The sequence below is a fragment of the Scyliorhinus torazame genome, chromosome 7, assembly GCF_047496885.1.
Source record: "Scyliorhinus torazame isolate Kashiwa2021f chromosome 7, sScyTor2.1, whole genome shotgun sequence".
Lineage (NCBI taxonomy): Eukaryota > Metazoa > Chordata > Chondrichthyes > Carcharhiniformes > Scyliorhinidae > Scyliorhinus > Scyliorhinus torazame.
Window position 1 is genome coordinate 209485920 of NC_092713.1, and position 23005 is coordinate 209508924.

Below are 23005 nucleotides of genomic sequence, written 5' to 3' on the forward strand. Positions count from 1 at the left end.
ACTGGAGAATAGCCAATGTTGTTCCTCTCTTTAAGAAGGGTAGCAAGGATAATCCAGGGAACTGCAGGCCGGTGAGCCTTACTTCAGTGGTAGGGAAATTACTGGAGAGAATTCTTCGAGACAGGATCTACTCCCATTTGGAAGCAAATGGGCGTATTAGTGAGAGGCAGCATGGTTTTCTGAAGGGGAGGTTGTGTCTCACTAACTTGATAGAGTTTTTCGAGGAGGTCACAAAGATGATTGATGCAGGTAGGGCAGTGGATGTTGTCTATGTGGACTTCAGTAAGGCCTTTGACAAGGTCCCTCATGGTAGACTAGTACAAAAGGTGAAGTCACACGGGATCAGGGGTGAGCTGGCAAGGTGGAAACAGAACTGGCTAGGCCATAGAAGACAGAGAGTAGCAATGGAAGGATGCTTTTCTAATTGGAGGGCTGTGACCAGTTGTGTTCCACAGGGATCAGTGCTGGGACCTTTGCTGTTTGTAGTATATATAAATGATTTGGAGGAAAATGTAACTGGTCTGATTAGTAAGTTTGCAGACGACACAAAGGTTGGTGGAATTGCGGATAGCGATGAGGACTGTCAGAGGATACATCTGACAGAGGATACATCCCGCGCACCCACCCAGGCGGCGCCTTCCCATCCTCTTGCCAGCTCCCCCTTGCTCTCAGCAGCAGCAACCCAGTTAGTCTCTCCTCCCCCCCCCCCCCCGCTAGATCCCCATCTGGCATGGTTACTCCCCTCATGATGCTTCCGAAAGTCAGCTAACTCTAACTGACCCCGGCTTCCCCCGTTCTCTCCTTGACCCCCCTGTGCGTGGAACTCCCTTCCTGTACCTATCTTCCCACCATCATCTACATAGCGCAGGGAAAAAACCCGCGCTTTCCTATCGTCCCCGCCCCCTATGGCGCAGCTCCCTCATTCCCCATCCCCCCCCTCTGTCCCTTTTTCCACCGGTGCCCACATTTCTCCGTGTCCCCCCATCAAGAGGAGAAAAATCCCCCGTCTATCGTTTCAATACTATAAACCTCCCATTCCCCAATTTACACTTCTGTACAACAACCTCGTGTCCCCCCCCCCCCCCCCCCCCCCAACATCAGTCTCTCAGTTCTAGTCCAGTTTCTCCTCTTGGATGAAGGTCCATGCCTCATCCGCCGTTTTGAAGTAATAGTGCTTGCCCTGGTGCGCGACCCACAATCGCGCCGGCTGCAGCATCCCAAATTTTATTTTCTTCCTGTGGAGCACCGCCTTGGCCCGATTGAAGCTCGCCCTCCTTCTCGCCACCTCCCCGCTCCAGTCCTGATACACTCGTATCACCGCATTCTCCCACCTGCTACTCCGTACCTTCTTGGCCCAGCTCAAGACAGCCTCTCTGTCCGTGAAGCGGTGAAATGTCACCACTATTGCCCTTGGTAGTTCTCCAGCCTTTGGTCTTCTCACAAGGACCCGGTGAGCCCCTTCCACCTCCAGGGGGCCCGAGGGGACCTCCGCTCCTATTAGCGTGTGGAGCATCGTGCTCATATAAGCCCCAACGTCAGCTCCCTCCGTTCCTTCGGGGAGACCTCGAATCCGGAGGTTTTTCCTCCTCGAGCTGTTCTCCAGGGCTTCAAGCCTTTCGATACATCTCTTATGTAGCGCCTCATGCGTCTCCGTTTTTACCACAAGGCCCTGTATCTCATCCTCGTTTTCGGCTGCCTTTGCCTTCACCCCACAGAGCTCTATCGCCTGGGCCTTTTGTGTTTCTTTCAGCCCATCGATTGCCAATAACATCGGTGCCAGCACCTCCTTTAGTTCCTCCACACACCGTCGGAGGAATTCCTGCTGGTCCGTGCCCCATGTCGTCTGGGCTCCATCCGCCGCCATCTTGCTTCTTCTTTCTCTTCTCTGCTGCTGCTCCAGAGGATCCTTCGCAATCTGGCCACTGCCACTGGTCTTTTCCATATACACCCAGGGGGACACCTTCCTTCGTCACCCCACACTGGGTTTGGTCTGAAAAAATTTCCGTTGGGGCTCCCGAAAAGAGCCCAAAAGTCTGTTAGAACGGGAGCTGCCGAAACGTGCAGCTTAGCAGTGCATCGCCGCAACCGGAAGTCAGGAGCAAGGGACTTGAAGAAACCTTTTTCACCTAGAGGATGGCGGAAATCTGGAACTCATTGTCTGAAAAGATGGTAGATGTGGGGACCTTTGAGAAGCATTGCGATGAGTACTTAAAATGCCATAACATATAGGACTACGACCAAGTGCTGGAAAATGGGATTAGACTAGGTAGGTGTTAGATAGATGGGCACAGAAACGATGGGCCAAAGGGCCTCTTTCTGTGCTGTAAAACTCTGACTATGGCTTGTGGTGGTTCTGCTGATGTAATTTATAGTTCCTCGAAACCTATCTTTTACTTCTCCAGTTAATTACCCTTTTGCATTAAGCCATCATTCTTTGTCATTTAAAATCTCCTGCCATCCACCCTACTTTTCTTTCATACCCTGCTCTGTCCCCCCACTATGTTGCTGCTTTCCTCGACTCTGCACTTGTTTATAAATTATTAAATCTGTAACATCTAGATGTAATTGAAGATCATAGCCCTGAAATATTAACACTGTTTTTCTGTCTGCAGATGCTGCGTAACTTTCTTTGCTGTTACAAACCTTTTGCTTGATAGATTAATTAATTCACACACTCCAGGAAAATATAGACCATTTTGTCCATACAATGGGGTTGGGAGGAAACCAGTCTGTAGTTGGGGAAAGATCGGTGGACAGAACCTTTCCAATCAGCTTGAGACACATCGGTGGGTTTCTCCGTCCCACCGTACCAGATTTCTGGTGCAGCACGCCGTCGGGATTCTTTGTTTCGCTTGCTGGTCAATGGGGTTTTCCATTGTGGGGCAGCCCCACGCTGTCGGGAAACGACCGGGCGGCCAGCAAACCTCAAATTCAGCCCATCATGCTTTCAGGCAAGTGATTTAGCATGATGTAATCTTGTGACCAAACTTGAATTTTTACACATGCCTGCGAATCGGGTGATTTACACTAAGTACAGTAATTTGGCAAATCATTGTGAAAACAGTAGTCTCTGAGCAAATGTTTTATTTTTAAAGAAAGGAGGGGTAAGCTAACTACAGATTACTACATAGAGTTGACAAAAATCAACGTCAACGGTAAAGAAATACTGTAGCCACCTGGGTTGGCCACTTCCCGACTTAAAATGGAGAACCGCAAAGACTACTGGGAAATTCAGCCAACACAGGCAAAAACTAGCAAATGCAGAAATCCTGTGTATTAGAACTTGCAAAAGCCCAGACAGCACTGAAACTCACAGCCATCTGCATACTAATGAGCGATCCCCGGGAACAATCTAAACATTTAAGGTGAATAAGGCCAAGCCAGACTCCTCGGCGCCAGCAGGAGCCAAGACAAAGGAAGGCCAACGGACACTCTGGGACCGCCCAGCGATCTGGGAACAACTGCAGTATTGGAGAAATCGATCCATGTGATCGGAACGTAGTCCAATCACTTGGAACCAGATACGGGGCCCGCCCTGAACGGCACGAAGCCCCTGGGGACTATAAAGTAAAGCCCCCAAGTTCAATTCGTCCTTCTTGGCAGGGTCACTCAGCAACTCGAATCAACCCTTGAGAGTGAACTGCCTAAGCTGCTGCATCAACCAAGTAAGTCTCCAGTCAACGCACGCTATGAGATAGGCGCTCCTAGCTTCCAGTCCATACCAGCTTTTGAATCCTGCAGACTCAGAATCGAACAAAAGGCCATTTGTTCCCCTGACCTTGTGACCCAATTCCGAAGCTAAGTATAGGCCTTTTAGTGATAGAGAATAGCCCAGAAAGTAGAGTTTATGCATGAGTAGTGATTTACTGTGTATAATAAGTGTGTTTTGATTTGAATCTTACTAATTGGTGTGTTGAGTTATTGTTCAGTACTTGAACCTCGTGGCAGTATCATAAAGGTACCTGACGACTCTAGAGCAAAGGTTATAGAAACAGAACAAATTCAGTAAAGACCCAACGGGCAACGAATTAAGAGCCAACCAAAGATAGCAACATATTACTGGCGACTCTGCCGGGACCCGACTTAGAAGCGGCCTAACCACACCGGGAGAACCCAAAATTTTAATTAGAATCCAATTGGGAACAGAAAAACCACAAGTGTTCAAGCAGTTCTGATCAATCCTCATAATTCGGAAGCGTGTTAATGCATGCAAAACTAACAGGGCTATAAGGTAAAACTGAAAGATTTTTGTTGCGAAAAGACTGTCGAGAGTTTGTATTCCGGAAAATAACGAAAGCCGTACCCGTAAATCCAGCACCGCCTTAGTACCCCTCGATCCAAATTTTAAGAGAGTATTTAGAGAGGAAAGATGGCAATGCAACGCCTCATGAACCCTGAAGAATTTGTGGTCCCAGCAACCAGCAGCAGAGTAGGTCAGTGTCCCGTTTGGGACGAGGAGATCAAGAAATATTTCAAAGGGAAGGGATGGCCCCATTGGAGTGAATTCTGTGATAATAAGGAAACAGGACCCGGTAGTATAGGACATACTTGGTGGGAGAACCTGTCAGACATCCACAAGAAAAGCTTGGGAAAAGCTCGCAAGCCAATGGCAATCGTGTCCTGTTTGGCACAATTGCAAGGCACAGAGGAGGTCGTTCGGATGCTCCGCAAAGAGATAGAGGAGACACATCGAATGAGCAAGGTCGATGTTAGCGCGATCGAGAAAGAGAATATAGAATTAAGAAGGAAGTTGGCAGCAAAGGACGGAGAGGTGGATGATGCCAAGAGGGCACACCAGTCTTGCCCAGCGCGTCTGAGCAGCTTCCAAACCCAGTACGAAAAGGCCTATCAGGACACGCAACGTGCAGTCCTGGGAAGAGAAGAGAAGAGACAGAGAAACAGATAGAGGCATTGCAAAGGCAGTGCAGCGATTTAAAGCCAGCGTTAAGAGCACTCCATGTTTCCACCATGGAGCACAGACAAATCTCATTAGATAATGCGAAATGCAGGAAGCAGATTGTGGAACGGCAGTCTTTGCTTTCGGTGCAAAATGGGTTTCAGAGCACCTTTGGATCCCAATTAGATGAGGAAGATGGCCCTGAATGGCAAGAATTAAATTAAACCGCGCACGGTCTGTTCAGGGAACGTGTGCGCAAGGAAAGCCCCAAAAGAGAAAAGCACCCCAACCCCCCACAGAGCAGATAGATTAGGTTCCCATGAATCCAGTCACTACCCACCGCACATCGGAAGGAGACGCAGAATTCCTTTACACCACCCCCTTAACCGTGACCCAATTACGGGACGAGTGCGAAAGGATCACACCGTTCCTCCCCACCTCAGACCCCCACCACGTCTTTGCTAGAGTGAAGCAGCAGGTGACCATGTACAGCCTGGATGAGCGTGAGCAAGTGAAGCTCACAGTTTTCAGCCTAGACCCTTCTGTTGTAACAGCCCTTCCCGACCCACAAAATGTAGGAGGAGGCACCCTTGCAGAGATGCACACGGCGATCCGAGATGCGATCGGCTATAACAGAGGTGACCCAGTAGAAGGCCTGAATAAGTGCAGGCAGAAGAAGACAGAATACCCCACAGCGTTTGCTGGATGCCTGTGGATTCATTTTACAGCCGTTTTCGGCAATTTAGACCGTGCCCATTTGTCCCAAGACGGTATGGCCAAATGGACCTGCACCCTTATCTCCCATGCCACAGAGGGAGGACAAAAGGCCTGTACCAACTATGCCCCCTCAGAAGAAGTGCACAACGAAAAGTGGTTTTTAAAATGACTGTCCCGCACCTGGGAGCAATCTGTCCAAAACAAACCCGTAATTAAGAATCCCGAAGAACAGCAGGCAAAGGCAGATATCCACGCAGTTAAGACGCACCAGAACCCCGCACGGGTGAACGAAGGCAGGAACAGCCCCCCCCCCCCCCCCCCACAGAAACCACAGGAGTGTGGACAATTAGGTCACTTTGCACGAGAGTGCAGTACCCCACGAAAGCCACAAGAGAGCCGAGCAGGCAGGCACTCTGAATAAGAATAGGACAGAGCCCATACATAGTGTGAGCACCCGTTCAGACCAGACAGACATGAACAGAACTGACTGACGGTGTTCGGGCTTCCCCAGTTGGGTCTGCAACATCCTTTGGGATAGGTCCGACTGACCAGTAGTTGCAGCAAAAGTACGGGGGCAGCCCATCAAATTTCTCTGGAACACAGGAGGGTCCCGCACCACAATTAATTCCTCCACCATGTTCCAAAAAGACACGTGGCCCACTACAGCCACAATCACCCTCAGCGGCTTCACAGGCCACTCACAACAGGGACACATCACAGCCCCTGTACCCATTCAAATTGGCAATATTATGACAAGACACCCCTTTTTTTAGTCGATCTACCCCACACAGTAGAACACATTTTGGGCATTGATTTTATGAACTCCCACCACCTTTCATTTGATCCAGTAAACCAATGTGTCTGGAAAATGGCAAAATCCACACGAGCCCCCGCAACGCTCACAGTAGGTGAGTATGCAAACAAGATTAGCGCAGTCGGCGATTTCTGGTTTGACCCGACCACGATTAGCACAGACAAGCAGGTTAGGGCAGTTCTGCAGAAGCACAGGACAGCATTCGCGACCCACAAACACGACTGTGGCCGGATGACTGGTTCCGTTCAAATCACAGGACCTGACCCAAAAGCAATACGGATTTCCCCAAGAGGCAGAGGGGGAAATCTCAAAGGTTATCGATAGCTTATTGGAGCAGGGCGTACTTAGATCAGTAGCCTCTACTAATAATGCCCCGATTTGGCCAGTGAGAAAGCCCGATGGATCATCGCGACTGACCATCGATCACCGGGAACTCAACAAAGTCACCCCCGCAGCAGACCCCACGGTACCCACAAGTCCCGAGACCATGCTCAAACAGGGACTCAACTCACAATATTTTACTGTTTTGGACATCAGTAACGGATTCTGGTCCATTCCATTGGCAAAAGCGTGCCAATACAAATTTGCCTTCACTTTTAAAGGTCAGCAGTACACGTGGACATGCCTTCCACAAGGATTCCACAACTCCCCCTCCATTTTCCACCAACAGCTGGCAAATGGATTATCAAAGTTTTCTCGCCCCGAATGTCTGGTCCAGTATGTGGACGACCTATTACTGCAGACAGACACCAAGGCAGAGCACATCGATCTTCTGTCCGAACTCTTGGAACTCCTACAGCAAATTGGATGCAAAGCAAACCCCAAAAAGGCCCAAATTTTGGAAAACAAAGTGACGTATTTGGGTACGATTATCACGCATGGTAAACGCGAGATCGAGCATAAAAGAATTGACTTGGTTGTCAAATTGCCCCTTCCCCAGAATGTTTCAGCCCTCCGGTCGTTTTTAGGACTGGTTGGCTACTGCCGAAACCATATTGACGGTTTTGCCACCAAAGCAGCACCCCTCTGGGAACTCCTAAAGAAAGGAGCCCCTTGGGAATGGCTTCCGCAGCATACGGATGCTGTGGATGCTTTGAAAAGAGCCCTCATTGCAGCCCCCGCACTACAGGTTCCAGACCCGCTTTCCCTCTATGCTATAGAGATAGCTAGCACAGACCGTACCCTTTCAGCCATGCTCCTCCGGCAACGGCACAAACAAGTAAGACCCGTGGCTTACGCCTTCAGAGTTTTAGAGCCGGTGGAGCAGGGATTTTCAGCCGGTGAAAGGCACCTGCTCGCAGTTTTCTGGGCGGTTCAGTATTTTTCATACATCACCGGACTAAACCCCATCACAATCCTCACGGAACACACCCCCACCCTACTTTTACTAGACAGACGACTTAAGGACGGTACAGTGAGCCAGATCACAGCAGCCAGATGGACCCTTCTTTTGCAGGGACGGGACATCACTGTTAAAAGGACCAAGACCTACACTTTTCTAGCCGACAACCTTCAGTACCCAGGCACCCCCCAGGAATGTGAAATCATCTCACCGCACCACAACACAGGCCCCTTTATCGCAAAAACACCCCCCAGAAAGATAGGTAGTTCACACCAGAGCCCCCAGCACACAGACACGTGCGCACCTTTAAGGATATATGTGGATGGTTCATTCACAGTATTAGACGGGAAACGCATTACAGGATGCGGCAATTATGTCGAGGACGCGCAGGGACGCGTCCTAGAAGGAATCTCCTTAAAACTACCCGGACACTTAGGCACGCAGGTGGCGGAGCAAGCAGTCATTGCGTACATTGTGGATTATCCAGATTCCTTCCCCAGCCCAGCAGACATGTACTCGGACAGCCTCTATGTCTGCAACAGCCTTACAGAATTCCTACCCCTGTGGAAAACAAGAGGATTTGTTTCCGCAGACGGAAACCCCCCCCCTTCAGCCCCATTGCTTCGCCACATTTTAGAGAAAGCACAGGACAGGACATTTGGAATTGTTAAAGTTCGAAGTCACCACCGTTCCTCCCCACCTGGAAATATAAAAGCCACGCACTGGCTAAAGCAGGTTCCAGGCATGGATATTTTTGGACACCCCCCCCGAAAGCGTCCCAGTGAATGCAGTTCATGTCTCACAGACTAATATCGAGGATTTAGTGCAGGCCCAGAAGCAAGATAGCAATCTCAGGGAGATTTTGAAAGGAAAATTTCCAGCACCTTACGTTAGATTTTAAAATGCACTAACCACACATGACGGTGTGGTCCTAAAAGACACCCTTTATGTGGTTCCTGAACAGGACAGGAATCAGCTTATTTGTTTGTTCCATGACAGTCATGGGCATCAGGGAATTGATCCCACTACAGCCCACCTCAGGCAGCTCTGTTGGTGGCCAAGTTTAAAAGAAAACGTAACGCACTACGTTGAGAATTGCCTTATCTGTGCCCAAAACAATCTGGACAGATACGCAAAGAAAGCTCAACTTAGCCAGACCCGCCCCGTTAATGCCCCCTGGACTAACCTCCAGATTGATTTTATAGGACCATTGCCCCCTTGCAGGAATGGTTACAAGTACGTACTAATCGTCATAGGCACTTTTACAAAATGGGTAGAGGCATTCCCATCCAGAACTAACACGGCAAAGACCACAGCCAAAATCTGAACCTACCACATCTTTACGAGTTGGGGACTGCCCCGCAGCATTGAATCCGACCAAGGTTCCCATTTTACGGGACGTGTCATGAAGAACGTCCTCACGATATTTGGCATTACCCAAATGTTCCACATCGCATGCCACCCCCAGTCAAGTGGTATCGTGGAACGAATGGATCGGACCCTCAAAGCAACCCACAGAAACATGGTCCAACGAAACAACACCACTTGGGATTCAGTCCTCCCTTTTGCGCTGATGTTTTTGAGAAATACTGTTTCGACATCCACAGGATACACTCCACACACTCCTGACCGGACGCCCCATGAAAGGCACAGAATGTTTATTAGGACTTGACTTGACCAGCCCCGAAGTGACGGCCCTCACACACGAGAACACAGTAAAACAGTTAGTTGAAAATGTAAAAACGGCTCAGCTAGCAGCCGCAGTAAGATTAGGCGCTAGAACGAAACAGAGCAAGCCCTGTTTTGACAAGACAGTGCATGCGACTGAGTTTGAGGTAGGACAGCAGGTCATGCTCACCATTTACAACCCCAGCACATTCCTGTCACTGAAGTATTCGGGTCCGTACTCTATTGCGGACAAAGCAAGCCCCTCCGTGTATAAAATTAAGTACCCCAACGTAAAGACTGCGTGGTTCCATATTAACCAGCTTAAGGCATATGGCCCACAGTCTAACCACGCACACCACGTCATGCTCGACGCAGCAGACCACTCCCCGCCTGCACCCAACGTATCTCTACCCTCCCCCAACATGTCCACCCCACCCACAGACTTGCCATTGACTCCACCCCCGAACTCTAGACTCCGCCCCGGAATGCCCACAGACAGCAGCAGCAGCGACTGTGACACAGACAATAGCCACAGCACGCTTCCCTACTATCCCCATGCAACAGGGCCCACACCCAGCGAATCTGAACACGAGTGATCTCTTCCTGATCACATTCCTCAACAAACCCCACCAAAGACCACCGCCCTACGATGACGACTCCGTCCCCACAGAATTAGATACAACTTTTTGGCACCGCAACAATTCATACAGGCTCGTCCAAAACGACGAGATGGACCCCAAGTCACACCATGCAGCTTTATCAACCCTCATCCATTCCAGAGTATGGCAGTCGGGAGAAGAGGACGACTTTGAGTCTGACTCCCAAAACGAGAACCCCTTTGCGACCCTGTTCGCAACTGATAACTGAGCTGTCCAGATGATGTTTTAAAAAGGAACCGCTTGGGAGAAACGGTGTCCTTTCTGATGGAACCTGCAGCTTGTTGTTCAATGTTTGTTAGTGTTATTGTTCAGTGTTGTTTGTACACTAGGAAGTTCCATGGCCAAACGCCATTTTTTTATTTAAAAAAAAAATGTTTTATTCTCCTTTTTCACATTTTCTCCCACATTTACACCCATCAACAATAATCAGCAAGATATGTCAGTCCCCATAATAACAACGATCCCATCTACCCACCAACCCCCGAACCTCAACCCGCAAGTTTATATAAACAAATGACAAAAAGGAATCGGGGATTACCCGTAGTCACCCTTAATCTTACACAGCTCCCCCACCCCACCACCCCACCCTAGGTCTCCAGCCCCCCAACCAACGCCATCCAGCCTCTTAAGAGAGTACCGTACATGATACCCCAAAGTTGTACCCCCCCCAGCCCCAAGTCTCCAGCCCCTCCCATCCAATGCCTCTTGTAAAACTCCTCCTCCCAACCTCGGTTCCCTCCCCCAACCTCGGTTCCCTCCCCCCAACTTTCCACCCCGGCTAGACCACTCGGACCCTGTTCTGTCAGGCTCCGATGGCCTCAGCCCCTCCCCCCCACCTCACTCCCGTTCACTGGCCGGCTTAAACCGGCCAGCGTGGAGGCCCCCGCCCGGATCCCTTTCCCCCTTGCCCGGCCCTAGGAAAGCCCAAAGATCCCCTTTTAGCACACAAACTCCGCATATCCACCTACACCCCAAAGAGCCCTCCTTTCGAGTGAAAGTCCCGTCCCTTCCCTTGTCCAAATATATGCAACATTGGCTCCTTTAGCCTCTACACCCGCGTGCAGTGATACAAAAAAAAGGAAGAAAATACAGTCATGAGGTTACATCGGCAATGACCATTCCTCAATTGTCAGTTCTGCCACAGTCCTTCTGCCTTCGCAAACTCCTCCGCTGCTTCCGCCGTTTCAAAATAAATGTCCCTGAGCTTGTAAGTCACCCTCAGCTTCGCTGGATATACAATGCCGCACTGCACCTTGCCAATGTACAGTGCCCTCTTCACCCGGTTGAAAGCAGCCCGCCTCCTCGTCAGCTCCACCGTAAAGTCCTGGTATACACGTATACCAGCTCCAGTCCACTGCACCACCCGCTTCTGCTTGGCCCAGCTCAGGACCTTCTCCTTCACACTGTACCTACGGAAGCACAGAGTCACTGCCCTTGGCGGCTCACTCGCCTTTGGTACAGGCCACCACGACCGATGAGCCCGATCCAGTTCATATCGGGAGGGGTCCTCCCCCTCCCCCAGTAGTTTTCCCAGCACCGCGGCAAAATACTCAGTCGGCTTCGGTCCTTCAACTCCTTCGGGCACCCCCACGACCCTCAAATTCTGTCGCCTGGATCTGTTTTCCAGATCTTCCATTTTTCCTCGCAGATTCTTGTTCGTGTCCATCACCTTCTGCATCTCCTTCCCCATCTAGGCAAGTTGATCACCGTGCTGCAATACCATCTCCTCCACTTCCTTCAGCGCCTCCCCTTGCTCTCGCACCTCCGCCACTGCGCTCGCCACCGCCGTCTTCACCGGGGAAACCGCCTCCTCCCCCAGCACATTCAAAACCTCCCTCATCTCATTCCTCACCATCTCCATACATTTCTCAATCTGCGCCAACTGCTTTTGGAATTCCGCAGCCATCACCTTAGTTAGTTCTTCAGCCCTAAGCACTGCGGCCTCCCCTGGTGCTCCAGCTTCCATTTCCTTTGTTGACCCCGCGGTGACCTTTCCCCTCTCCAACGGACTTTCAGCCGCTTTTTTCCCGGCCGTTTTTTTTGGTGATTTTCGACATCCTTCTTCTCCTTGCGCTATCTCCTGACTTTTACTGCCGTCGCTGGCCCTAGGACCGGGCGTTACTCCGCGAAAATGCCGTTCCCGAACGGGAGCCCTCCAATGTGCGGCTGCCTCCCGCCCGCCGTCACCGGAAGTCTCTTCGCCACACGCCATATTTGTCGGCAGAAACCTGTGAAAACTTGCCAGCACGCTTACCGGCAGAAACCGCTGAGAGCTTGCCAGCCCCCGTTCATAACTGCTCTTCTGGTTCGACGGTAGAACCTTTACAGCAAACCCCCCCGATGACTACATTTTTTGCCCGTTCTTGCCGGTTGCTCAGGCAGTGGAGAAACGGCATTGGTCTCCGCCCTGCCTGAGGACCTCCCCTCTGGTCAGCTACACTCGGGTAGAGCACATAATGCATTGATCACCGCCCTACCCGGGGATCCCATCCAAATCTTACCCGTCGCGGCCCGTACGCACCTCAGTGGTCAGTGTAGAGGTCATGTAAGAGTGCTCGCTGGGTCAGGAAGTGAAGACAACGGAGTTATGTGATCCTTCATGCTTCGCGTTAGGGATCACAAGGAGGGTGTGTAGCCACCTGGGATGGCCACTTGCCGACTTAAAATGGAGAACCGCAAAGACTACCGGGAAATTCAGCCAACACAGGCAAAAACCAGCAAGTGCAGAAATCCTGTGTATTAGAACTTGCAAAAGCCCAGACAGCACTGAAACTCACATCCATCTGCATACAAATGAGCGATCCCCGGGAACAATCGAAACATTTTAGGTGAATAAGGCCAAGCCAGACTCCTCGGCGCCAGCAGGAGCCAAGACAAAGGTAGGCCAACGGACACTCAGGGACCGCCCAGCGATCAGGGAACAACTCCAGTATTGGAGAAATCGATCCAAGTGATCGGAACGTAGTCCAATCACTTGGAACCAGATACGGGGTCTGCCCCGAACGGCGCGAAGCCCCTGGGGACTATAAAGTAAAGCCCCCAAGTTCAATTCGTCCTTCTTGGCAGGGTCACTCAGCAACTCGAATCAACCCTTGAGAGTGAACTGCCTAAGCTGCTGCATCAACCAAGTAAGTCTCCAGTCAACGCACGCTATGAGATAGGCGCTCCTAGCTTCCAGTCCATACCAGCTTTTGAATCCTGCAGACTCAGAATCGAACGAAAGGCCATTTGTTCCCCTGACCTGGTGGGCCAGTTCCGAAGCTAAGTATAGGCCTTTTGGTGATAGAGAATAGTCCAGAAAGTAGAGTTTATGCATGAGTAGTGATTTACTGTGTATAATAAATGTGTTTTGATTTGAATCTTACTAATTGGTGTGTTGAGTTATTGATCAGTACTTGAACTTGAACCTCGTGGCGGTATAAAGATACCTGACGACTCTAGAGCAAAGGTTATAGAAACAGAGCAAATTCAGTAAAGACCCAACGGGCAACGAATTAAGAGCCAACCAAAGTTAGCAACAATACTTTCGGCTGCACTTTAAAATTTGTGAACTGTGGGCATCTGGTATTGCGCAGGAGTAAGTCCACTGCTTTTTCTGTTGAAAACTTGTCCACTCTGCATGTTGCCATGTATTTGATGAATCAAAAAATAATATGGATTCTTTGAGGGCATTGTAGATAAATGCATTATCCACTTCAGTAAGGGACCAGAGAATACTATAAACCTGTAGAACTGATGCCGAGGCTATCACCTTGTGAAAATGAACATGGATCTAAAGAACTTTTGGCTTTTAGTCCCGAGTTACTTGAAAAGATAGCAGCAGGGGGCTTAGTAGTAAAAGTACATTGTAATAAAAGTTTTACGATTTCTGAAGTTAGGTTTGGAAGTATTTTTGTTCATGCTCCAGTTTATTGGCATTGACTAACATTTAACCAGCATCGCATGAACACTTTGGTTCTTTGCCCGAGTGACCACCCCTCTACAATTGCTAAAAGTCATTATTATGGAGGTACCGAGCGGCACTGTAGCACACGGGTTAGCACTTGCTTCACAGCGCCAGGGATCCGGGTTCGTTTCCCGGTTTGGGTCACTGTGCGAAGTCTGCACATTCTCCCCGTGACTGCGTGGGTTTCCTCTTGGTGCTCCGGTTTCCTCCCACAAGTCCCGAAAGACGAACTTGTTTGGTGAATTGGACATTTCTGAATTCTCCCTCGATGTACCCGAACAGGTGCCAGAATATGGCGACTAGGGGATTTACACAGTAACTTCACTGCAGTTAATGTAAGCCTACTTGTGACACTGATAAAGATTAAGATTGAAGTAGATAGGACATTTAGAAAATCACAGTACAACCAAGTGGAACCAACATGGTTTTGTGATGAGGAAATCATTTTGGACAAATGTATTTGTTTTTTTGAGGGTATAACAAGCAGCAGTCCATTGATCAGTTGTCACATAAAACACTGCTGCACAAGAAGAGAGCTCATGGTGTTGGGGATGAAAAATTAGTATGTAGAGGATTAGCTAACTAACAGGAAACAGAGTTAGTGAGGATAAATGGATTATTTTCAGGCTGGCAAACACGGGATCAGTGCTTTATTATTTACAATCTATATTCATGACTTGGATTGGATGATTTGACTGTATTTTTGCCAAATTGCTGATAATGCAAAGATAGGTTGGAAAGCAAGCTGTGAGGTGTCTGCAAAAGTGTGAGTGGGCAAAACATTGGCCGATGGAGTGTAATGTAGGAAAATGTGTGATTGTGCACTTTACCAGGAAGAATAAACGAGCAAAATATTAAATAGGAAGAGACTGCAGATTTGGGGGAAACGGTGGAGTAGTGGCAATGTGACTGGATGCGTAATCCAAAGACCCAGGCTAATGCTCTGGGGGCCTTCTATTTTGTTCTATCTGCACCACCCTTAAACAATATAAAATCCATCCCGTTTCTCTCTTTCTTAGTTCTGAAGAAGAGTTGTCTGGACTTGAAGCGTTACCTCGGTTTTGCTCCACAGATGCTGACAGATCTGAGTTTTTTCAACATTTTCTGTGCTCCGGAGACTAGCGTTCAAATCCCAGCACTGTTGGGACTTTGAATTTGGTTAATAAATCTGGAATATAAAGTGAATCTCAGTAATGGTGACTGTTAAACTATCATTGACTGTCATAAAAACCCACCTGGTTCACTAATGTCCTTTAATGAAGGAAATCTGCCATCCTTACAAAGCCTGGCAACCACAACAATGTGGTTGAGTCTTAAATGCTCTCTGCAACGACCTAGCAAGCCACTCTGGGCAATTAGGGATGGGCAGTAAATGCTGGCCTTGCCAGTCAGTGATCCCCACATCCTATCAACGAATCAAGAAAAAAAAAAGAATACTGTAATACAGTGCGATTTGGGTGTCCTTGTATAGGAATCGCAAAACGTTAGCATGCAGATATAGCAAGGAATTAAGAAACAAATGGAACATTGGGCTTTATTGCAAGAGGGTTGGCGTATATGAGTAGGGAAGTCTTGCTACAAATGTTACAGGGCTTTGGTGAAACCGCACCTAGAGTATTGTGGGCAGTTTTGGTCTCACTTCAGGAGAGATATATTTGTATTGGAAGCAGTTCAGAGAAGAATCACTTGACTGATTACTGGGGTGAAAAGGTTGCATTATGAGGTTACAGTTAAGTAGACTGGGTCTATATTCATAGGAGTTTTGAAGAATGAGAGGTAATCATATTGAAAAATGCAAGATTCTGAGGGGGAAACACAAGTTGGATGCTATGGGGATATTTGCCCTCCGAGAAGGGCAGAAGGTAGTTGAGCAGAAATCCTGACTGTAATGCACAGTCGTTCGTCTAATTCATGAATTGAACAGAAAATTCCAGTATTAAATTGTAGAAGTCTTTCTTCCCGTCGGCTATGTCACCAAAGGCAAGATGTCTGGAGATTTGTAACTGAGATTTTAAAAGATATTAATCTTGCACATTTATTGCCTGGGGATTTCGATGTTGCAATGTCAACACCTATAATTTCCTGCAAAGCCACTAGTTACTCCTGTGCATAGCTCCACTAAGTTGTAACACCCTTCTTAACACCCAACAGCTGGATAGAAGCTCCCAATTCCCTCCTGTAAACACTGACCGTGGTCCTCCTGAAATTATCTCATTCCTCAGCTGTTATTTTGCAGCTCAGTATTGTTTCACTTGTGGTTCATTTCTGATCCACTTTCATTTGTTCTGAAAACGATCAATTCACTCCCGGCTTTTTCTGGCAGAAACTTTAAGCCTGATTTCACCTGCCTGAAACCTGCTTTTCTTAACTCTTGCCACACACTACATTTTTTAAAAATAAACAATTTTAATGAGGTATTTTTGACATTACAAACAGCAACTGTATAAAAAACGATGTACAACGAGCAACAAACATAGTGCAATCACCGACTCCCATCCCGCCAAGACCCGCCTATTTGACCTCCTATTCTACGCTACCCTAACCCCCCCCCCGCTGATGATTAGTTCTCCGGTTCTCCATGAAGAAGTCGATGAATGGTTGCCACCTCTGGACGAACCCTAGCAGTGACCCTCTCAAGGCGAACTTAATCTTCTCTAGGCCAAGAAAGCTCGCCATGTCAATTAACCAGGTCTCCGACTTCGGGGGCTTTGAGTCCCTCCAAGCTAACAGCATCCGCCTCCGGGCTACCAGGGAAGCAAAGGCCAGAACATCCGCCTCTTTCTCCTCCTGGATGCCTGGGTCTTCCGACACCCTGAAAATCGCCACCTCTGGACTTATTGCTACCCTTGTTTTCAAAACTCTGGACATGACGTCCGCAAACCCCAGCCAATATCCCCTAAGTTTTGGACACGCCCAGAACATGTGGACATGGTTCGCTGGTCCTCCTGCACATTTTACACACCTGTCCTCCACCCCAAAGAATCTGCTCATCCGGGCCACTGTCATGTGGGCCCGGTGGACCACCTTAAATTCGATCAAGCTGAACCTTGCGCATGTTGCGGTCGAGTTGACTCTGCTCAACGCGTCCGCCCATAAGCCATCCTCCATCTCACCCCCAAGCTCCTCCTCCCACTTACACTTCAGCTCCTCGGTCTGCGTCTCCTCCGCCACCATAGGTTCTTTATAGATGTCCGAGACGCTCCTCTCTCCCACCAATCCCCTAGACACTATCCTATCCTGGATCCCCCTTAGTGGCAGGACTGGGAAGGATGATACCTGCCTGCGCAGAAAGTCCGTTCCCTCTTACCAGCCCAAACCTCTCCTCCAGCGCCCTCAAGCTAGGGAAGCTCCCCTCTAAGAATAGGTCCCCCATCCTCTCAATTCCCACCCGTCGCCATACTCGAAACCCCCCAACCAAGCACCCCAGGGCAAACCGGTGGTTGTCACATATTGGGGACCAGACCAATGTTTCCACTGCTCCAACGTACCTCCACCACTGACCCCAGATCCTCAAGGCCTGCCACCACCACGGGGCTGTTGGAGTACCTCGCCGGTGGGAACGGCAGAGGTGGCGTTACCAACGCCCCCAAGCTGGTGCCCCTGCATGAAGCTGCCTCCATCTGCTCCCAAACCGACCCCGCCCCCACCACCATTTCCTTATCATGGTTATGTTAACCGCCCAGTAATAATTACTGAAATTTGGCAGGGCAAGCCCCCCTCCCCCAGATTCCTCTCGAGCATCACGGGGACATACCCGCCCACAGAAAGCGACAGGATGATTTTGTTAACCCTCTTAAAGAAAGGACCGCGGGATGAAAATAGGGAGACATTGAAATACAAGTAAATATCTCAGTAAGACCGTCATTTTGACAGACTGCACCCTCCCAGCCAGCGACAGTGGCAGCGCATCCCATCTCTGAAACACACCCCTCATCTGCTCAACCAACCGGGACAAGTTCAACTTGTATAACCGCCCCCAGTTGTATCCCTAGGTACCTGAAAGTGTCCCCCATTAACCTAAAACGGCAGCTCCCCCAGCCGACCCTCCTGACCACTCGTCTGGACTACAAACATCTCACTCTTTGTCATATTCAGTTTATATCCCGAAAACCGGCGAAATTCCCCCCAAATCGCCATAATTTCACCCATCCCTGCCCCTGGATCTGATACATATAAGAGCAGGTTGTCCGCGCACAGCGAGACTCTTATGTCCGTCCGTCCCCGTCCCCCGAACCAGCCCCTTTAAGCTCTCAGAGCAATTGCTAGCGGCTCTATAGCTCTATTGCAAACAGCAATGGGGATAGGGGGCATCCCTGTCTCGTCCCCCAGTACAGTCTAAAATAATCTGTGGTCGTCCTATTCGCCCTTACACTAGCTTCCGGGGCCTGGTACAACAGCCTAACCCAGTCGATAATGCCCCTACCAAACCCAAATCATTCCAGCACCTCCCATAAATAGTCCCACTCCACCCGGTCGAACGCCTTCTCCGCATCCATTGCCACAACTACCTCAGCCTCCTTACTCTCCGGGGGCATCATAATTACATTGAGCAGCCTTCTTACATTGGCCTCCAACTGCCTGCCCTTGACAAGCCCGGTTTGATCCTGCAGAATCACATGCGGCACACAACCTTCAATCCTGGAGGCCAAAACTTGGGCCAGCAACTTGGCATTCACATTAAGCAGTGAGATCGGCCTATATGACCCGCATAGCTCCGGGTTCTTGGCCCGCTTCAATTTTAACGAAATAGTGGCCTGTGACATCGTCGGGGGCAGCACCCCTCTATCCCTTGCCTCATTGAAAACATTGACCAGCAACGGCCCAAAAATCCCCGCGGGTTTCTTGTAAAATTTCACCGGATACCCGTCCGGCCCCGGGGCTTTACCCGACTGCATTGCCTTCAAGCCCTCAACTATTTATTCGGCCCTAATCGGGGGCCCCCAGCCCATTTACCAGCTCCCTGCCCACCCTTGGGAAGGTCAGTCCGTCCAAAAAGCGTCTCATCCCCCGTTGGGGGTTCCGAGCAATAGAGCCGACTATAAAAGTCCCTGAACGCCCTGTTTAGCCCTGCCGAGTCCCCTACTAAGTTCCCATCCCCATCAACCACCCTCTCTATTTCCCTTGCCGCCTCCCTCTTCCTAAGCTGCTGTGCCAGCATTCTGCTGGCCTTCTCCCGGTGTTCGTAGAATGCACCCCTTGCCTTTCTAAGCTGCTGCACTGCCTTACCTGTGGACAACACCCCGAAATCTGCCTGCAGCCACCGACGTTCCCTTAAAAGCTCCACCCCCGGGGTCACCGCATACCTCCTATCTATCTGTAGAATCTCCTTAACCAGTTGGTCTGCCTCTGCCCTGTCCGTCCTGTCCCTATGAGCCTGGATCAAAATCAGCTCCCCTCTCAGCACTGCCTCCCAGACCACCGCTGCTGAGACTTCCCCAGTGTCATTAACCTGCAGGTAGTTCTGCATGCACTTCCTCAGCCTCTCACACACCACCTCGTCTGCCAGCAAGCCCACGTCCAACCCCCATTGCAGGCGCTGGAAGCTCTCCTCACCAACCTGCAGTTCCACCCAGTGTGGGGCATGATCCAAAATAGTGATGGCCGAGTACCCCACGTCCACCACCCTGCCAACAAATCCCTGCTCAAAATGAAAAAGTCAATCCGGGAATAAACCTTATGAACATGCGAATAAAAAGAAAACTACTTCCCCGTCGGCTGCTTAAACCTCCATGGAACGACCCCCCCCCCCCCCATCTGTTCCATGAAGCCTATCAGTTCCCTCGCCATTGCTGGCACCCTCCCTGTTTTCGAACACAACCGGTCCAGGCCGGGATCGATAACTGTATTAAAATCCCCCCCACCCCCCCCATAACCAACTTGTGCGAGTCCAGGACAGGTATCTTCCCCAGCACCCTCTTTATGAATTCTACATCGTCCCAGTTTGGTGCGTGCACGTTAACCAAGACTACCTTCCTCCCCTTCAGCTTACCTCTCACCAGACATAATGCCCCCCCACCCCCGTCCGAGACTATACTGCCCACCTGAAATTGCACCCGCTTATTGATTAAAATCGCCACCTCTCTAGTCTTGGTGTTCAGCCCCGAATGAAAGACTGACCCAACCCTTCTTTAGCCTGACTTGATCCGCCACTTTCAACTGAAGGTTGGTGTCTCCTGCAGCATTACCACATCTGCCTTCAGAGCCCTCAGATGCGCGCACACACGTGCCCTCTTAACCGGCCCATTCAACCCTCTGACATCCCAAGTGATCAGCCTAGTTGGGGGGCACCGTGCCCCCCCCCCCCATCTCTGCCGATCAGCCGTCCCATCACCTTTCCAGGGCCCGCCTCCAGGCCATGTGCCGCGCCTCCATCGGCCCTCCTTCTGGCAGCACCCACCTCCGACCGCCTCTCTGTCCCAAATCCTATGTCCCTCCCTCGTCAGCAGAGTAACTCCTTCCCCCCCCCCCAGCAACACCACTCTGTAACCTAACCCCCGCCACATATTGATCATATACACGCACCCCACTGTACTTCCGTAGACTAGCTCACCCAGCTAGCCTGGTAGCCCTCGCCTCCGGCGCCAAGAGCTCTCCCACCTATTGTTCCCTCACTCCCTTCCCCGCTCCCCCGCCCATCAAAACCACTTCCCTCATCAAACCGATCCCAAATAATCACCCAATTTCCATAGGAGACAACCCAGAACGAAAAACACCACCAAGAACCCCCCCCCCCCATAGTGCAAATTAAAGTAATAAAAAGTAAAAAGCCCCACCAGCCACCCCTACCAAAACAACGAAAAACCTATAGAAACCGAATAACTTTTTACTTCCCCCATCTTCGCCCAAACTCAATTGCAGAAGAAAAACGACAATCAAAACATATAAACATCACTCAGAAAAGTTACAACTTAAAACAAAAAGTTCTCAGTTCAGCACCAGCCCTTTCTTCTTGGCAAAGTCTTTGGGCGACTCAAAATAATGGTGCTGGTCCTCGTGCGTAACCCAAAGACGCGCCGGGTATAGCAGCCCAAATTTCACCTTCTTCTTAAACAGGATCGCCTTAACTTGATTGAAGCCTGCCCTCCTTCTGGCCACTTCCACGTTCAGATCCTGATAGACACGCAAAATGCTGTTGTCCCATTTGCAGCTCCACATACGCTTGGCCCACTGGAGAACACACTCTTTATCCAAAAACCTGTGGAACTGGACCACCATCGCCCTTGGGGGATCCCCCGGCCGCGGATTCCTCGCCATGGCCCTGTACGCCCTGTCCACCTCCAACGGTCGGAGAAAAGCCCCCTCCCTAGAAGCTTCTGAAACATACTCGCCACAAACGCACCACCCTCAGCCCCTTCTGGGAGACCGACAATTCTTAAGTTCTGCCGGCGAGCTCTATTCACCAGGTCTTCCACCTTCTCCAGCAGCCTTTTTTGCTGATCCTTCAGCATCCCCACCTCCAGCTCAACCACCGTTTGGTGCTCCTCCTGGTCCGCTAATGCTTTCTCCAGCTTCTGATTCATCCGATCCTTGGCATCCAGCCGATCGATTCCTTTATCGGGTCAAGACAGTCTCGTTTCCGTCTAGCAAAGCCCTCTTTGGATGATCTGCATCAGCTCCTCCGTTGATGGTTGAGCCGTCGCAGCAGGGGTCCGAACATCAGCCATATTGTCTTCAGCCGCAACCTCCACCCAGCCCTTGCTTATCTTCTTCTTCCTTTTTGATCCCTTGAGGTTCTCCGTTCCATACACCAATGTGTGGATCCAGTACCAAATTATCTGCGCCTTCAAAGCCAGTACTCGAAACCGCAAAAAAGTCGGGGAAAAGGGTCCAAAAGTCCGGCCAAAGCGAGAGCTACCAAATGTGCGACATACTCCCTCATAGCCGTCACCGGAAGTTCCCGCCCACTACATTTTAATCTTTCCATCCAAAGACTGACTTCTGTGCAAAGCATATTTATGGAAATGATGGACCACTTTTATTTCACCTTTAGTGTATTTTGAAATCTGAGATGCAGTCCTGAATTTGATTCAGCCTTCTTCCATGATATTTTACACTTAGTAAATGTACGTCATTGTAAGATTTGGTTGGATTTTCTGTGGTTTGACTTTTTGATATTCTTTGGAATTTTCTTGCAATTTTATTGATTATTCTAAGCAATGATACAAAACAATGTTGTTAGTCTGAAGATTACAAACTTGACCTGTACTGCTTGCTTGACAGGAAACTAATGGCTCAAGTAATGGGGATTTAGCCTCCAAATACTACAAGCATTTCAGGCCATTTAATGGCCAGCTTAATGATCTATAAGTATTTTTAAAAATTACACAATAGGGACAGGTTGGAGTAATTTTGGACTATACCAAACTATTTCTTTAGTCTCTTCATTTTGAAAATGGAAATGGGTCAGACTGCCACGAAGGTTCAGTTGTGTCCCATTGTTGTCATCCCACTGATGTAAAGAAAATATGTTGGAGATATTACCTCAATATATGGAGTCCTACAGATGGCAGTGTTAAATTTTATTTTTAAATCGAAAAAATATAAAGCTGAGAGGGTATGTAGTGCTTTATTATAGAATATAGGTAACTATAAAAAGTTCATTGTTTCTGAGGATGTCTATTCTACACACTAGGCAAAATAGTGAAATCTAATGGACTTGTTTAAAGGAGGCAATTACTGCAAGATGTCAGGATCTCTACTCTTTCGCTTTAGTTCTTTGGTTTGCTTTTACAGTACAAAAGATCATCAGAGGAAATAGTGAGCTCTTCACGGACACTTACTGCAAATTGTGTCACGCTCTGCTGGATTCAGACGACCAGAGACTATCGCATTACCAGGTAATAAAGTGGCAGACCCTATGTCAACATGAGTCTGGTGTGATTAGTGCATGCTGAGCATGAATGCCAGGTGCAAGATTTAAAAATCATAGCAGAAAGACCCTTATTGGTTATTGAGTAATTGT

The 23005-nt window shown here is 49.4% G+C and overlaps 1 protein-coding gene across 3 annotated transcripts in view; it reads left to right on the forward strand.

Annotated features, from left to right (window-relative positions):
- Positions 1-23005, forward strand: part of LOC140426817 (zinc finger matrin-type protein 4-like) — a 122134-nt gene that overhangs the window by 19151 nt on the left and 79978 nt on the right. For all 3 annotated transcript variants that reach the window (XM_072512028.1, XM_072512029.1, XM_072512030.1), the window contains exon 2: positions 22777-22880. In XM_072512028.1, coding sequence (XP_072368129.1) covers positions 22777-22880 — 104 coding nt within the window. The remainder of the gene's footprint in view (positions 1-22776; positions 22881-23005) is intronic.